At 36.0% G+C, this 19,250-nt stretch overlaps 1 protein-coding gene across 1 annotated transcript in view; it reads right to left on the reverse strand.

Annotated features, from left to right (window-relative positions):
• Positions 1–19,250, reverse strand: part of LOC147494562 (structural maintenance of chromosomes protein 6B-like) — a 38,577-nt gene that overhangs the window by 4,924 nt on the left and 14,403 nt on the right. The window contains exons 11-24 of the mRNA XM_086569011.1: positions 18,077–18,151; positions 17,834–17,938; positions 15,438–15,604; positions 15,238–15,340; positions 13,975–14,087; positions 13,513–13,717; positions 10,114–10,245; positions 9,882–9,996; positions 9,691–9,776; positions 9,508–9,603; positions 3,101–3,237; positions 2,623–2,725; positions 2,242–2,321; positions 1,997–2,075 (exon numbers count right to left, since the gene is read on the reverse strand). Of these exons, the coding sequence (XP_086425137.1) occupies positions 1,997–2,075; positions 2,242–2,321; positions 2,623–2,725; positions 3,101–3,237; positions 9,508–9,603; positions 9,691–9,776; positions 9,882–9,996; positions 10,114–10,245; positions 13,513–13,717; positions 13,975–14,087; positions 15,238–15,340; positions 15,438–15,604; positions 17,834–17,938; positions 18,077–18,151 (1,596 nt within the window). The remainder of the gene's footprint in view (positions 1–1,996; positions 2,076–2,241; positions 2,322–2,622; positions 2,726–3,100; positions 3,238–9,507; positions 9,604–9,690; positions 9,777–9,881; positions 9,997–10,113; positions 10,246–13,512; positions 13,718–13,974; positions 14,088–15,237; positions 15,341–15,437; positions 15,605–17,833; positions 17,939–18,076; positions 18,152–19,250) is intronic.

A 19,250-nucleotide genomic window follows, 5' to 3' on the forward strand; every position in this document is an offset into this window, starting at 1 on the left:
TTGCAGTATTAGCATAAATGTCTTGGGCCTCTCAACTTATCAATAATTGGTTTTAAGTTGGATGCTCATAATAGTAAGATGGTATCAAAGCAGATTATTGTGTTTGGCCCAAAGCGCCCATTTACTCCATGTCACCCAAGTGTGTTGTCCACACGTTAAGCACAAGTAATACCACGTGTTGAGATGTTTGTTTTAGTCTCACATGGAATGTGTGAATCTTTGCAATGTTCTAGGGTCTCTCCACTTACCATTAATTTGTTTGAAGTCTAGATGTTGATAATCTTTAAGAGTATTCATATGGATCTCTTAACTATAATAGAATTGTGGGGGGATGGCAAATTGATAAAAAAGAAACCAATATAGATGACAAAAAATGATTTTAAAAACTGATTAGCCTCCTATAATGCATAGAATCATTTTTTTTTTCAAGGGATGAGGGGCGTTTACAATGGGAGTATGACCATGTTTTAAGTCTCCCTATGAAGCACAGACACTCATTTAGGGGCAACGTATTCGTGTCGGACACCGACACTCCCCGACATGCCTCCGATACTCGATTTGGAGTGTCGAATTTATTAATTAACTTTTAGAATTTTTGACACTCCGTAGACACACAGGGACACTTCGGGATGGCAAATTGATAAAAAGGAAACCAATATAGTTGACAAAAAATGATTTTAAAAACTGATTAGCCTCCTATAATGCATAGAATCATTTTTTTTTTCAAGGGATGAGGGGCGTTTACAATGGGAGTATGACCATGTTTTAAGTCGTACCATCTCCCTATGAAGCACAGACACTCATCTAGGGGCAACGTATTCGTGTCAGACACCGACACTCCCCGACACGCCTCCGATACTCGATTTGGAGTGTCGAATTTATTAATTAACTTTTAGAATTTTTGACACTCCGTGGACACACAGAGGACACTTCTACATTTTATTCTTATTTTTTTAAAAGTGATTAAAATACCTAACAAAAGACACGACTTGGTAGGGGTTTTCTTTCACTCTTGAAATAAGAAATAGAAAAATGAGGCACAATGCATGACTGCACTTGATGATTGTCAAGTCTTTTATATATATATTTGTTACAAATCTTCTGTAATTGTTATTTATTTCATTGGCGTTAGCTTGCATTATTGGACATGTATGTTGTTTAATCTTTTACAGTTAGACATGTTCAAAACTAGTGTTCATATTTTGATTAAAATTTGGTGGAGAATGTTAAATTTCAATTATATATATGTATGGGGTTGGCTACCTTGACAGCTTATTTTGATAGCTTATCTTGACATCCAAAACCTAAAAGTGAATTTGTACATTAAACTAAGGGCTGATTTTTTGTAGAGAAGATCTTCCTATCTTGGATAGAATCTCCACCAAAACTCGTTTCAATTGGATATGTCTAGCTTTATTAAAAAGAGTGCTAAAATTGTAGACCGTTAGATAAATATTGAACTTAAACACAACTTTTGACAAGGTTAGACATGTTCAAATATCTTGATAAATCAATGTCTTGATAAACCTTACCGCACATTTGTGGAAACCTCATCTTTAAATATAAATCTAACGGTCCAGAAATGTCGAGTTTTTGCAATAATTTTTTGTCAAAGTTGGAAGTTTCCAAATGAGCTGAAATTTTATAGAGATGATATTTATAGTGAGTATATCATATCCACAAAACATTAGAGTTGAATTCATTTTCTAAGTAAAGTTTTACCTACGTACTTATTTTAAGTTAACTTAAGTAGCTACTTTTTAGAGAATGATTGTATATATATATATATATAATTTTTTAACGTGTCTGTGACGTATCCGTGTCCTACTATTTTGAATTATGACGTGTCCGTGTCCGTGTCGTGTCGTATCCGTGTCATGTGTCAGTGCTTCATAGCCATCTCCTATAGTTACCTTTACCAACAAAGGGAAATAATTGAACGAACAAGTCTTCTTTTCCAATAGAGTACTTCCAAATGGGAAAAAGGTAAATTTACCTCCACTGATAGAGTCCTGTGTTCATAGTTGACTTTAGTGTGTCCACTGATTCCTTTCTTTCCCAGATGGCCATTAAACCTATAACAAATATAATGCTTAAATCAAAATCAGGGAACATATATATATATAAGTATGTGTCACCCACACACTACCCCAAAAAAAATAACCACGATAGGCCGAAAGTAAATAATCCATGCAAGTGACATTAGTTCTAAATTCTTTATTCAAAATTTGGAGTACATACTGCCAAGTTAACTGACGCCTCAAATAGGTTGCATTTCTTTGCAATTTGCTCAAACGCAAAGCTAAGGCGTTTTGGCATACCTACAACAAAAATTGCACCATTATACTAAAATAAAGTAAGAACCAATAGAAATTAGGGATACTATCAAAGAGGCATCTTTTGATTACATGCTTCATTTGGAATTGTAAAACCCAACCATCGTAATTATTAACATCACCACTATGCACAACTTAATCACTATCTTATCAATTGTCCTCAATAAAGCCAAACACCAATTGGTTAAAAAGAGAAACCATAATTCAAAATTCAAATCATCGAATAAAAAATGAAGGAAACATATGAACAACATTTTTGTCAAAAGGGAAAATAGTAAAAGCTTACCTCCAATTTCTCACGGAAAGCTTTATATGTTTTCTGTTTTCGTATGATTTTGCAATATTTTTTCTCATACAATTCTCGGAGGTCATCAATAGAATCAGCATGCCTGCAAAGAGAGTTCATCAACTTGAATCTTCGGCCATCTACCTAACATGGAAAGTCAGTGGAGCCCACCCTCCCTTTCAAATGTAGTAATCCAAATTTATTTCATCTTACGGCTTGTGACTTGGATGAAATAGCTCACTCAGGTAAGACATGTACTTCGTCTTATGATGTGGTGAGCACCGCGTGTTTATATTCTAAATTATCTGTTTGTTTGTGCTGTTAAAGTTATTGCATGATCTCTAGAACAAAGAAGGGTTTGCATACCAAAATGTAAAAATAGCTGCTCCACCACGGCCCCATTCATTATGTGCGGTAAGGCAATGGAACCTACTAATTTGAAAAATAGTACTGGATAATTTAGGCTCAGGATACTTACCTACGGCTCTCCTGCTGAAGCCTCTGTTTTAGTCTGTTTATCTGGGCAGTAAGTTGCTCAGGAGTACTCCCTGTGCAGCCTCCTAGAGTTTCAACTTCACTCTCAGAACAAATAATAGATGCCTTCTTGCAGTTCTCCTGCAGTTTCATTAACACATACCAAAATTAGACACAACACAGCTACACCCAAAGGACAATATAAGTTGCGATAAAGGAGTAACCTCGGAGAAATATATTTGTGACAAGGGTAATGAACTTATTCCTGTACTAAACTTATTTTATGATGTGACAATGGTGTTTTGCATCTTTTACCTCGCCTCATAAAAGAGTTCTACAGAGCATATAACTTTCACACGAGTTGGATGAATATCAGTCTATCAGAGAAGTACATGACTGTGTAGCTTTTATATGAAGACTATTGTGGACAGTGGATTAATTGATACTAACTAAAATCTCCATTTGTAGCATTTTTTTTTATTCCCTCGTAGACATTACTTCCAAGGAAAATAGAATTGCCCATTTTACCTTTTAGACATATAAATCGTCTTCCCCAACTAAACTCCTACTTTCTCATAATTCTGTCATGTAGCACTAAAAGGAACTTAAAATCTGATTAAATAAAACTAAAATAAACGTCAATGAAAAAGAACCTGAACGACATCTTACTATAGGGCAAGACAGAAAGTCATTTTCATTTTTCGATCAGTAAAACCACTGCATACTTTTTTCCTCTATCAATAATAGCCTAATAGGTAATAAATTTATATAATGAAACTATAACATCAATACCAAGAGCAATAATGGCTTGCTGTTTAAGGACCAACAAAAGACCTGGTGCACCCATGTAGCCCCACCTAATTACCCGCAAAAGACCCAACACAAAAAAGGAAAAAATAATAATAATAAATACATTAAAATAAAATTGAACCAAGAAAAGCTAAAAAAAAGAGAGAGAGGTCAAAGCCTCAGCACCACAACCAAGATTTGATCATTAAAGTTACTATGTATTAATGATATGATAATGATTACAGGGATCGCAATGGGGAAGGATCCAAGTAGCAAGAAGCTGCTCTACTTCTCTCAAGCTCACCCAAAACACCAAGTTACAATAGTGTACACATCTTACAAGCCCCAGCTGCACATAAAACCTACAAATTTTGCACCTCTAAACAATGAACTAGCAAATTTCAATCAAAGAGATACTCTACTATTTTCCCCTAACCAAAGATAGTCAAGTTTCCTTCCTTCTGTAGTGTCAACAAATTAGCGACTGAAAGCTGATCTACAAACCAACCATTCTGCTTTGCTAGGGAACGGACCCAGAACGAAGGCATCCATGATAATTGATGGTGGAAGCCAAGCAATTGCACATAAAACCCACAAACTTCGCACCCCTAAACATCTTACAATAGGGCAGAGCGTTCAACTCAAGGATGGTGATCTATGAATAATCTTTCTTGTCTAGATGAATTCTTTGGATGTATCCATCTAGGGGAAACGCACATACTTGTCAATGGAAATTTATTTATGTTTTTTTGTCAATAGAGTTAAATATATATCATTCAAATAAAGTTAAACCACATTATAAGGCACAAAAATTGATCCTATGTAGCAAGATGCTACTAGACCATTATCTAGCTACCCCTCAAGTTCCAAGAGTATCACAAATTACACATCAAATCAATAAATAACTTGAGCACAAGGGAAAATAGGACATTAACTCCTTGACATCCACTGCTATCTTCTGTATCATTCTCCTTATGCCCAAACTCCTCAAACTTCTCCTCTTCCATAATGCCCATGCAATTCAAAACGAGATATGTGCTACCAACCATTTGGCTTTACATGCATGAGGACTTACTCATCAGTAAAAATGACAATGTAACACAACATTTGATCAGACATCAATTTGAAGTAAAAGGTGGAGAAAAATCAACTCGATTGAAACTGCCCATAAATTCATAAACATCAAATAAAATAACAAGATTATAGGACCAAAAAACTTTTTACATGACATGAACAACAAATCTTCATATCTACCAACATATCAATTTCCACCACCATTCAATTCTAAAGTATAAACTCAATCAACTCACTCCGATCTCAGGTAAACAATAACCACACCATCCAACTGCAAACACAAGAGTTATTGACATATACGTCACAACTCAAAACTCGAGGACGTGTTTCTTCAAGCTGGGGAGAATGATGTAGACATAGTGTTCAAGTCAAGCCCATGGGTTGCATTAGACGGGCCCTTTTTAGTTAGTTTATTTTATTTAGTTATTTGCCATGTGGCATATTTTCATTGGTTTGTTTTGTTGTCAATTAGTATAAATAAGGGCTTGTAATTTAGGGTTTGGAGAGAGTTGATGTTTAAGAGTTTAAGAGAGATTAGAAATAAAAAAAAAAACAACCTTTAGGGTCCTTGAATATTTTCTATAAAGTGTGGATTTTAATTAATTGTTGCTTCCGCCAATTGTTAATCTACATTAGTTATTAAGAGGACTTTTCCAATCCAAGAATTCTTCTCTCTAAAAGTCTAAAAAATTTCTCACTTCTTAGCTATTTTGATTTCACAAATGTCTCACTGTTTCAGTTCACACTGTTTCATGAGTTAAAATAGACCGTTTCTCACTACCCCATTCTTGTGTTATGTTATGTTTGAGTCGCACTTCCTACTACCACTTAAAGAATCTTTGATTACGCGCTAAAGTTAATTAATACCTAATTTATTTTTTTCTTTTTTTAGATGGTACAAAAGAACAACCACCTTTGGCATTTTTTATACTTTCTTCATCCTTGGTTCATCTTCTCCTCTTCAGTATTGGCTTGAATACAATGGTATTAAAGAAGCCACTTGTACGTTAAATAGATGGTATCTAGAGCCAACCCTCTACAACTTCAGACTTAGTCTTCCCTTAATTTCCCCACTTTCTCTTTAGACCACCAATCCACTGTTGTTCCACTCCTCCAAAGCCCTTATCCACTGAATCCTCTCAGCCAAAACATTACCAAATTTTTTTATACTCTAAAATAAAAACTGTCCAAGTCATTGGCCATCAGTATGTTGATTACTTGAAGCCATGATACATGAATAATTCAATATTGCCAATGTGCTTGTATCTATTGGATTAATACTTCTAGGATACTTCTTGGACACCTCCACTCCATATCCTTCAATACAAACAAAACTCCACAAGAAAGCAGGTAATCCAAATTATTTATTATCATCACTTGGTTTTTGGGTCATACAATCATAAGATTTTGTAGGAGAGATGGCCGGGTGGTTCAAGGAGTAGCATCTATTTTTATTTTTATTTTGATCCGCGAAATTCACTTTGTATTCCTAGAAAGATAATAAATGTTACAATGTTCAAGGGTCTAAGTACAAAGGAGCTACTCGACCACACTCAACCTCTCCAAAACCCCAATTAGGCAATTACAAAAGCTCGTTCATCTCACTAGCCCATCCCAAATACACATGAAATCAACCAATTTCACACCCATAAACCAATGTTGTCAACTCCTGAATCGAAACGGGAATCGTTTTCCATTTTTACCGAATCGTAAATCGTATTGAGTCGTAAATCGTAAGATTCAAGCCACATTATATAGAAAATAAATCGTATCCATTTTAAGAGAAATGTTGAAAGCTTTGGAGTATAAGAAAGTAGAAACCCTAAGAGAAATCCCCAAATCTCCTTTCCACACTCTAAAAATACTGAAATTTCGTTGAAATTGGAGGTATAATAGTCAAAATTTCTGAAAAAAGACTGAAATTTCGTTGAAATTGGTCTAATACTCTAAAAAGACTGAAATTTCGTTGAAATTGGAGGCATAATGGTCAAAATTTCTGAAAAAAGACTGAAATTTCGTTGAAATTGGTCTAATTTTCGAAATAGATATGGGCTAAAGTTATATTTATGTTGGGTTGGACAGTTGGACCTAACCAGGTCCATATAGCCAATATAATACCCTTCGTGGCTTTCCTCAACAAAACAAAAAAAATTGAGTTCAGATGGAAAAAAGAAGAAAAGAAAGGAGAATAGAAGAGAAGAAGAAGTAGAAAACTTACCTGTAAGTTCTCTGATTTCTTTATATTTCTTCTTTTCTTTTTTCTTCTGTTCTTGATCTGTACGTACCTGTTGCTGTTTTTTGAATCGAAGGAATCGCTATTATTTACGATTCCTACGATTTTGTGATTCTGTCATTCACGATTTACTGGTACGATTCTGATCTTTTTTATTACGACTCGACTCGAGTCGTACGATTCTCTCGATTCAAGTCGAGAATCGTACGACTTTGATAACACTGCCATAAACAATGGAGTGGCATTTGTTTTAAAATAAAATAAAAAATGACAAATAACTACTATAGCTACTATCATACAAAACCGCTAGGTGTTAATAATAAAAAACACCCTAAATAGGTCCCTTTAACTCTTTTTGTTATGGAATGGGTTGGCCTAACAGCTTCAAGCACATACAATACATTCAAACCTATATTATATACTTATATGGACACGCCATATTTTTAAAAAAAATCCATGTCACGCAATCTGCGTCAGACACGTGCCTACATATCCATATCGAGAATGACACGCGCACATATTGTGTGTGATATACCTCAACTTCTAGTAATTTGCTGTGTCAGACACTTCGTACCTGTGTCAATATAACTTAGAGACAAACCTAATTGCATCACATACTTGTGCACCTGAAATTATTAATACTCGGTAAAAATAAACTTTTCTAAAACATATATAATAGTACTATAACATAGCCCTAGGTGTCCAGTGGCCTATTGGACAAGACTTGGGAGGTTGGAATCAAGGTCTTGGGTTTGATTCCCACCTTCACCGGGGAAAAAGAATATTGAGGGATTAGGGAATAAAGTTCTAACACTCAAAAATAAAAACTACAATATACAAAATAAAATAAAATAAAATAAGATGGTCAAACCCGTACTTCTCAATATTATAAAATTAAAGCACGAGTGTCAATATCGGTGTGAGTGTGTCCGTATTCAGGCATTAAAGATTTGATGATGCCTAAGGCATACTGAAACTCCTAAATGTTAAAATCCTGTTCGCCACACATTTATGATCATAGAACTCTCGCGAAACTAATCACTTGAATAGTCGACCCTATTTTCCACCTTAATTTTTATAAAATCATTACTATTTCTACTATTTCAGTAGTAGTAAACAAGTATATCTTGTAGGCTGGTAGCATATACTCTAGGGTCGAGGCAAAGGGAGATGCATCTGCATAAATTATTTAATCAAAGATGAAAACTTTCAAATTCTGCAACATATGTTGATTGATATATTGCAGACTATGAAACACGGACGCAACTCTTTATGGGTTGCATCCGCGTCGGACAACATGGTCAGGACGTGGTCAACTAAACCAGACGCGGGTCAAGACGCGGATATTTGACTCAAAATGAAAAAAATAAAGTAAAATAATGTTAAAAAAACTCAATTTTTTTCGATTCTTGTTTTGCTAAGAATTATGACATGGCTTTAAAGTTTGAATAAGAAATATGCAACTTAATCTTGTGGTTGTTTATCTAAAATAGTTTGAATTTGAAAATTATGGTACATTTAAATTAATTTATAATGTTTAATTCATATAAAATAAAAGGGTAAATTAGCGATTGCCCCCTATTTTGAAGATTGGTTTTGCAATAACCCCCACAAAATAATTTAATTCAGATTATCCCCCACATTCTAACTTCCCGTCAGTCAAACAGTTAGTTGACTTTGTTGACTGTGGTCAAGATTTCAGGCAAATGATACATGTCTTGTATCATCATGCTACACGTCATGTATCATCGTGATACATGTCATGTATCATTGTGTAAGAGGGTGATACATGTCATATATCATGATCCACCACGTCACTGTGTCGGATGAATGTGTCAATTTGACTGACGGGAAGTTAGAATGTGGGGGGTAATCCAAATTAAATTATTATATAGGGGGTATCGCAAAACCAATCTTCAAAACAGGGGGAAATCGCTAATTTACCCAAAATAAAATTACAATTATTAATTAATTTCCGCGTCTTTTACCGCCAGACCGCGTCCTAATTTTTTGAGATATAACCTAGTCGTCGCGTCTATGTCTGCGTCTACATCCGTGCAACATAGATTGCAAATGTTAGGTTTATAATTTTGATTTTGACTGTGGGATTTACAAATGCATAACTCTACCAACTAAGAAGGCTCAGTGAAATACGTTCAAATAACAACATTAGAAAGAAATTAACAGAAGCCCGTCTTATTGCTTATTTATATCATATAGGCAAGAAATCACCTATCTGAACCTTAATCTTCTTTGAGTGCCTAAGTAAGGAAGTTGTTCATAGGGTTTATAGAAAAATGCAGCATAATACATACTTGACGATCGACTTGAAGCTTCTGCAATTGTGTTTCTGCTTTTTTAATCGCAGGAACAACCTTTTCTTGCATGACTTGTTCATAATGAGACTTGCCCTGAAACGGAAGTTTTATACAACATAAGAAACACAACATAAGCTAGTAGATTACAATTACAGAAATCAGCATGACTCAGTACTACACCTTTTCTGCTTCCACGAAAGCATCTTCAGTTACGGTTAACTCTTGTTCTGCTTCCTCAAAGGCATCAATATCAACTTTTGTTGACTCTGCACATTCAATTGTGGGCAAATTAAGAACCTATAGCTGACATGCTCACTTAAGTTGAAGAGCGAAACTACAGAAATTGCACAAAGAAACCATGACATTCATACCGCAAAGTTTCTCAAATGATACTTTCAAATCTTTGGCCTTTGCTTCTGCTTCAGCAATTACAACTCTGAAACTTGCTAAGTGGCTTTCCTTTTCTTGTATTTCATCTTGAATTTTCTACAGAAGGTTACCAAATGAAACATAAATGAGAAAAGTAACAGAAAAATACCTACTACCTAAAAGGAAAAAAACATGAAGTAAATTGGTAATATGGTGAAATGTTTGAGAACGAACTGATATCTCTTGACAGAGCTCATCCACATTTGATGCAGAAGATACACTAGCTTCAGCAGACCATGAGTTCTTCAAATCTTGCAGTGTTAGCTGCTTACCAATCAAATCCTTCTCTGCACATTCACGTCGTTTCTAGCAGAGACCAACAGAAAAGCATTAAGTTACAAAAACTAGATGTCAGTAAACAAGTATGTGTCATGGAAATTTACTCAATACCACAGGCTTGTTACTACGACAGTACAGTGTGACAGTCAGATTGAGACCCTGGACTTGATAAGTTGAGATAACAAAGCATATTCATACATTTTTTTAATGTCTATCAACACTCTAAATCAGTATAACAACTTCAAGGAGAACAAAAAACAAAAAGTATTAATGATACTATTTAAGGGTTAATAAACAACTAATTGAATTCAACAATGGCATGACCAAGACTTAATGAGACTGTGCTCTTGTTTTATTTTGATTGATAAAATAGGATATATATTGATAATATATATTGATAATTGAAAAACAATTACAAGAAGGATGAGATATCCAACAACTACAAGTAACAAAAATAAAAACTAAAAAACATAGAGGATCGTTCCATAGGTGCCACATCTTGAAACCTACCACCGGAAGTTTTCTCCACAAAACCCTCAGAATCTAAACACGAATGATTCCCATCTACACACAAAATGCTCAAATGGAATGCAACACATTGTCGACATTTTCCGGGTTTTAAATACCGACATGATGTGTGATGCATTTTGGAAGGATGGAGTACGAGTGAAGAAAGAAACTATTGTTAACTTTTTCACTGATCCGAATTAGGGCAGATCGACACTTTGGCCTCCGGATGTCTTGATTTACAGTTGGTCTGAGGGAAAACATGCATGTGTTGATGTAACTGGAGTCTCTCCATTGGTAGGGTTGGGGAATGGTGGCTTTGAGGTGGGAGAAGCAGCTAAGAGAGCAGCGACAGGAAAGATGGAGACGTTTGAGGAAGCTTGCAAGGCTAATGCATTATTTCATTCCGTTTAGTTTCGGTACTTTCGGTTTTTTAGAACAACAATCTGTTGAGCTCCTCAAGAGACTTCAAAAAGTTATTGACAGTAACGTTATGACAGCTGATTCTAACGAGTTTGTTTTTAGAATGATAGGATTTGTTATTCATAAAGGACTTGCGGTGCAGCTTGTTGCACACTTGTCCTAATCATTTGTAAAATTCGTTATCAGTATCAATAAAATTTCCACTTTAAAAAAAAAAAAAAAAAAAACCATTTATGACCACAATGACCTCCTACGAAAATGCCTCGCCTCCCTCAAAGTGTCTCTTGTTTTGCTCCAACCATAGTCCCCACAAGATGGCAAAAGGAACCATACTCCAGATTTTCCTCCCCTTTCGTGAGTGAGTACATTCCAAGAGGCTAGAAGCAACTTCACTAAACCCAGACACACCCATTGCACCCCTGACATTTGAATAAAAGCACTCCATACCGTCCAAGAGAAAGGATACCAAATAAGGGTATGGTTCACAGATTCACCATCAGACAAACATAAAGGGCATAAATTGATCAAAGCTTCCTTGAAGCGTATCTTTCAAAGGTTATCAATAGTTAATACATGACCCAAAGAAGCACACCAAACAAAGAAAACAACCTTAGAACCCCAAATAAAATGGTTGGGGAAAGAAAAATAATGGTCTAGGAAAAGGAGGAGGAGCGAAAAGTGAGAGGCTAATCTCTCATTTTTGGTAATAGACCAAAGGTGTTTATATTTGTCAGGTCTCACAAAAGGAAAAGAGTCTAGTTTGTATGTGAGTGGAGCCATGCTCACTCTGTCTCGGTCTGAGAGTTCTGTATCAATACCTAAATACCATGCAATACGGCCATTATCTACTCGCATGAAGACGCAAATTGAGCAATTCTTGAAGTTTGATAAAGCATATATATAATCGAAGGGAAAGACAGAAAAAGAGGCCTCTCATCTATCTAACATGTGTCCTCCCAAAACCTAAAACTCTCAACATCCCCCAAACAGAATCTAATGTTCCTTTGGAAAGCCTCAAACACTTTGGAAATGCCTTTCCAAACCCCACATCGATATGGAATGGTCACAAGGCCACTAGCCCTACTTACACAATCCTCGCCAAACCTGGATGAAATAACCTTCCTCCACAAACTCTTTCTTTCCTCCCGCCGCAGCCACTTACCTAGTAAAGCTAGGTTGAATCCAAGAAGCATAGGAAGGGCCAAACCCCCATCTTGCTTAGATAGGCATAGTCTATTCCACCCCACAAAATGCTATCTATGCCTATCCTCAGGCCTACAAAAAGTTTGTAGTAATCGACTCGATACGGTGAGCAACACTCATGGGTAAACGAAAAAGGGACACATAATACACTGGTAAACTAGACAAGGTACTCTTGATCAAAATAACCCGACCCCCTTGGACAAAACACACTCTTCCCATCTAGCAAGTTTCTTACTAAAACTCTCAATAATAGGGTTCCAACTGGCTCTAGATCTATACTCCCTGCCCAAAGGGAGTCCTAAATATTTAGACGGTAGAACCCCCGTAGTGCACCCAATGAAGGAGGCCAAACTATCAACCTCCAAACAGCCAACCCCAAAAATTGTGTTCTTAAACATATTCACTCTCAAACCAGATACCGCCTCAAAGCAACACAACAAACCCCGAAGGTATCTCAACTACTCCCCCACCCCTACCCAAAAAACACCACGGTATCATCCACAAACTGTAAATGAGATTATGCTCTTACGAAAAACAAAGGGTTAGATTAACACAACCAAAGCCTGGAAACTCCAGTACATGCATAATTATATTATTGATCCTACTTGTAACTTCAGAATGCATGGAGCGGAAAGCTCTTCAAAAAAAAATCTTCATGGTCATGACAAGAAGCACATCAATGTCTAGCAAATATTCCTACTCATGATCAGCCAAAAACATGCTATATTCAAACAAGCTTAGCATGCTAGTTGTGTACCCTCTCCCTAGTAGTGGATTTGACTTCAGTAGATTTCCCACTTAGATTGTAGGTTTTCTTGACCTACTTCTAATGCCATGTAGATATTCCACTTAGACTAATATATTTTCCAAATAATATACGATCAAACTTGTAAAATATGAAATGTTATTAATATTAACAATTTCACTGTGCGACCACCCCTTATGCAAGTTCTCATCTGAGAATGAGCAATTGAGCACATGCAGAACATCCATTGCATCCCAACACAAAAACAGAAAAATAAAATAAAATAAAAAATAAAGATGCATACTATCAATAAAATGAATGAACAGTTAGAAGAGAAATCATGCGAGAAAAGGGCAGATCAGAGTACTTTTCACGACTCATGAGCCCAAGAATCAGAATGCAAACATATATTTGACCTTGACATTGTTGTGTCTCGCTTTAAGATCATGAAAAGCTTCCTCTGCAGCCCTTTTCCTACCCCGTGCCTGACGAACATGATCTTGTAGCATTGAGGCATCCTGCTCAAAATTCATTATTTGATCGTCAAATGAACAGGATAGTCGGCCAGCTCTTATTCTCCTGTTTGGTGGAAGAGTTGTCTCCACTGAACCACGAGAAAACCTGTAGAGGCATTAACAACCAATTGAAAATATATCCATCACAAGACTAAGTTGATTGATTTACTAAAGGACACTTTAGATGTTGGAATTTATGTCCACAGCTGTGTCCTACAGCAGTATTATGATATCCAATATTAGTATCTAACTTGTTCATGCAAATCTCTGACGCTATATAATATGCTACAAGATATAAGACAGCTAAAACTGAACTAACAATATAGAAACTGAACATAGAAACAAATTTAAAACTCATCATACATTTTATGGCCATCCGATGTAAAGACTTCCTTAAGGTTTGGAATTCTTCGACCAAATGCAACTGATTTTCCCACTTCATAATCCTTAACAAGCACTTGCCGCTCAGCATGCGCCTACAAAAGAGTACTCTCATGAGAATGTACAGAAGATCTCTCCACCAACATCTATATGTGATGGAAAAAGCAGACACTTCAGTCATATACAGTACAATGCATGATATTAAGATTCAACTAAATCATACAAAAAAATATGCCAGGCAGCCAAACTTGTCGTCAGTATCTACTACATTCTAGTAAATTCTCTAAGATTTTTCTGATGGATGAAGTGAGCCCATATATACAACAATATAGATATAAGGACAAGAATTGGGAAAAAATCGTTCTAAGCACTCATTATCATTATAAGAGGGCATTGAGGAGGCTCACATTATCCAACCAATATAAAAGTGATTCCTCATATCAATTTTGCAACTGTCTCTCTACACATCCTTGTCATCAATAATTACCATAGAGTTAAAAGTGGAGAGGGGCTAAGATGCAAGGACTAGTAGAGGGACAACTAACTATGCCAATAACTCTATCAAGATAGCTCACAGAAATTTAGAATAGGAATAAATGACAGGAGTGAAGATAATGCTTATAGCAAAGAAAGATATCAATAGGTATGCATCAAGCTTAACAACCTAGAATGAATAACATATCAAATAGCATTTGAAACCTAAATATACGTGATGCAATCACAATTGCAAAGAAACAAATTCTATGAATTCTCAACTAAAATCAATTCAATTCAATCCAAAAACTAACTATGGCCAAAGGCCTACAACTCCTTATGTAGGAAAAGAACTTCTAAAACAAATAAAACACCCTAAATTCGGAACTAATAATAACCCCAAAATACCCTTATACTAAATAACCTCAAAATACTAATTAGACCCAATTCCAGTACTCCCTAATGACATCATATGGGACTCAATTATCAATGTGAAACCCTAATTCACATCAATATGCCTACCAATTTGGGAAAAATTAAGGGTTAGAAACACTAAAACACATCATTCTCCCTGGATTGAAGAACTTAACTGCGACAAGTTACAAGTCTTCGTGGCTATGGGCCATTCAAGCACCCTTTTACGTTTGGAAATCAGGATTTTAATGAGAGAGGCTATCTATGCACAAATCAACCAAACAAGACAAAATAAAGCTTAAGATGTATGAAAAGAAAATAAAAAGTGCTCGTTCATGCCATAGTAAAAAAAAGTACCATATCTACCAATACGTTCTCCACAGTTGGATTGTCACTACTTATAACAGAAAAAGTAGTTGGATGTGGTGTACTCGGGAGCATGTGATTGGGAATAGTCAACCTGTAATGACAACATAAAAGATTGAAAAAAGAAACACAATAAATAATAACAATAATCGTAACAATTAAGATACTGGTAATAATAGAAACAATAATACCTCGGTCTGCGAAAGTCATATATGAGAATCTGAAGGTGATTGTACCGTACTTCCTTAGCACACGCACGTAAAAGAAGAGAATCTTTGTGATTTGTCACAATAAACGCATTAAGAAGCTTTCCAATGGCATGTTCGACAGCTACAGCCCACACATCAGCTTCCAATTTCTATATGGCATAATCACTTCATCAATAACATGCTTGACAATACTACAAGTCTGTGTCACATTTAGAAACATCAATTATATAAAAGAAGACAAAGGAACACAACATTGAATGAAGGTGACGTGAATTTGCATCTCAAAAGCAGAATTCGACACTTCAATCAAGAACGAAGACTTCAGAAAAGCTGCCCTCCCAAAATATACAAATCATCAAAAGTCATTTCCAATTAAATCGCGGAAAGAAGCAAAAGAAGTCACACAAAAATAATTCAACAAATTTTACATTACCTAACTTATACATGAAGTCATAAATTGTAAACGCCCCACAAGGAGCCCTGATGGAACGTTTTATTAGGGAGGTACGTGGCAAATTTCTTGGCAACGGGTGGCTGTATGCCCTTGTAAAAAAATTCTTCAAAGCCGATGCACTTCAATTTATAATAGGGAAACCATCAAAAGGCATCAATAACAAGAATCCATTTACATCAGTTACTGAATATTAAACAACCTCATTCTATCACTAATATTAAACAAAAAAAACAAACATTTTCTCCAAATTCAAAAGTTAAAAATCATTTGAAATCAAAACCATTTGTTGTCTCACATGACAAGGAAACTGGCTTTTATCATCAACCCTATCTTAAACAAATGAGCTTCAAGGCACAAGGACAGTGTCAGCCATCTTTAAAGAGGTACGCAAGTTTGACCAACAGTTCAATGGTTTTCTATCTAAACTTTGAAAATATTGCTGAAACTACAGATTTACTTTCACCAAACTATGATCAATAGCAATATATTTGTTACATCAGCTCTTACTTTATGAACTTGTAATTCAAGATATCTCTTTTAATAGTGTACTAGGATTTAAAATCTGAAATATTAGTAAAGACGTGTCTCACTTTCAAGCTTTTGAAAGGATTTGTGTTGCAATTTTCGTTTAAACGTCCACTAACCAAAATCACCATTTCTTCAAAGGGTCAAGTGGCCTACTTGGTCAAACATTGGAAGCCAGGCCAAGGTCTTGAGTTGGATTCTCACCTTCACCGAGAAAAAAGGGATTTAAGGATTTAGGGTATAAAGTTCTAACCGTTACATTGACACGGATACGAAGTCTCTGACACGGCGAGATATCAAAAATTGAGGTATCACATAAAATATGTGTCTGGCACGGATACGTGAATACTTATCCGACACGGATGACTTTCAAACTATGGCGTGTCCATCTAACATAAGTTCTAACTATCGAAAAAAAGACTATCGTGTTTGTGTCTAACACAACATGACAGTCAGTGGGCTTGTTCCATAAACAATACCACTATCATCAAACATAAATGCAAACTACATCAACCATTGAGAAAATGGGTTTATGATTGTGTTGCATAGGTACGGGACGGAGTGTCTGGTTTGGACACGGGTACGACGATTTGGACACGGCGAGATCTGAGAATTAGGGTACTATTTTGCTTGTGTCTGGGTGCCCGTGTCTGTATCCGTGTCCGCACGACACGGGTACGCGATACAGAGGAAATTAGGGCGTACCCATGCAACAGAGGTTTATGAGAAACAAACTCTCGCTCGCTTAAACTAAACCAAATAATATTTCCAAATTCACTATAGGTTTTTTGGCTTTGTGTTATAAAACTAGGCCAATTATAAATTAATTGTCTCATAAGAGTGATCATTTGGATATATCCTGCAGATACATCCAAGATCCAACAACCATCATGATAAAAAAAAATGTAATCGTTCACCAACGCTTTTGGAAAGAAAGGACCATTAAATAAGGACAAGTAATAAAAACTACCAATGGGACAAAATTAACAATGTCGCAAGAAATATTTCCCACAAAATAGGAAGCAGGATCGTGATCTGTGTCACATGGACACTCCATATTTCTAAACTAATCCATGTAAGATACTTATCCACGTGTCCATGTCAGACACACACGAACTCATATTGCGTGTGATATACCTCAATTTTTTATATTTCGCCGTGTTAGACACTTCATATCCGTGTCAGATTCAGACACGTATCCGTGTCAATGTCACTTAGATCATGACATAGCTTCTCAGGATGAACCAAGGGGATTCTATGCCCTACCCCATTTACAATGAGCATTTGAAAAAATAATATATATATATATATATATATATATATATATATATATATATATATATATATATATATATATATATATATATATATATAAAATCATTCTAGTTACAATACTCACCACATGAGACCCAATAGGACCAATAGGAGGCATTGTAAATCTGTTGTGATGCCTCTCAATTTCGCGTAGGAGATAGATGACTCTATCTCCTCCAAACCCTGTTACCTGTGCAAAAACATATGGAGTTAGGTTAACAAGACATATTTAAATTGTTATTTAGGCACGCAGCCATGTACAAGCATCTGGTTCCACAAGCCATATATCGATAAAATGTGATTGTCCACATTAAGAATGGAAACGCACCTTGTCAGTTTGATGTTGCTGAATCTCACGAAGTTGAAATGAGATCTCCCGGCACTTTCTGTCATTTAAGTCTATCTAGAATCATAATAGCAATTAGACTTTGTCAAGATATCTGCATGCGCATTAAACATGTAAAACTAACAGCCAATGTGGAAAATTGAAATGCCCCATAGAATATACAATATGGGAGGGCTGAGAAAATTCAAAACGGAAATTACATCTAAATGCTAGTTCTTGATTGAGGTCTAATTCAAAGTTGAACCCCGCTAAATATGCAAAGTACATAGAGGAAGGGAAGAAAACTAAATACTGGTGAGCAAGGTTGGTTGGTTGGGGAACCAAAGGCTCTACTTTGAGAGAAGAATGATCTTTCAGCGAAGTTTTGGGTTCAGGGAGGGAGTTAATGGGGTCTGGAAACAAAGGTGAAGATACAATGGTGGAAAATTATCAAAGGGGATCGGAGGTGAAGGAGAAAAATGAAGGTGATGGCCACTGATATGCAAAGGAGGACAGCATGGAGATCAATCGGAAGGAAAGCAAAAATTCAGCACTGAGGAGAAAAAAGAACCTTGCTTCCTGAGCTTTGGTGGTCAGTGTGGTTAGCACTATCGCACAAGGAGAAAAATGATTGAGAAAAGGAAGAGGTGAGGAAAGCAGACGATGATAAGTGCCAGGCTTGTATGAATGGTAGAAGGACTTCAATGACTTGAATGACAATTCTGAAGATGAGTTCAATGACAAGGACGAGAGGATCATCTTGTTTTCAGTTGTTCCCACAAGGAAGTGGTGGGAGGTGATGAGGAGCCAGACTTAGATGGAGTCGGGAGGGTGTCTTTCTTTCTGTTGGCGGTGGTGTGGTGCTGTGATGTTGTACACAGTCCTCTAGATAGGGCATCTCATAGGAATCTCTGTTGTATTTTGGGTGATTGTTTGCTTTTTGGAAGATAATAATGAGTATGTCAGTCTAACTCCATTTCCATTGTTTAAAAAATAAATTAGAAGGTTAGTTAGTATAGAGATTAGTGCTGGATACATTTACACATATGGTGATATGGACTATACAAGGAATATTGGAGATCAACTGAAGAGGTAAAAATGTCCAAAATGTGTCTTCGGCAGGCGGATCGATATGGAGGGTCTTATTCCATGCTTCCAGTGGGGGTATTTGGCTCAG

This window comes from Coptis chinensis, chromosome 6, assembly GCF_015680905.1.
Source record: "Coptis chinensis isolate HL-2020 chromosome 6, ASM1568090v1, whole genome shotgun sequence".
Lineage (NCBI taxonomy): Eukaryota > Viridiplantae > Streptophyta > Magnoliopsida > Ranunculales > Ranunculaceae > Coptis > Coptis chinensis.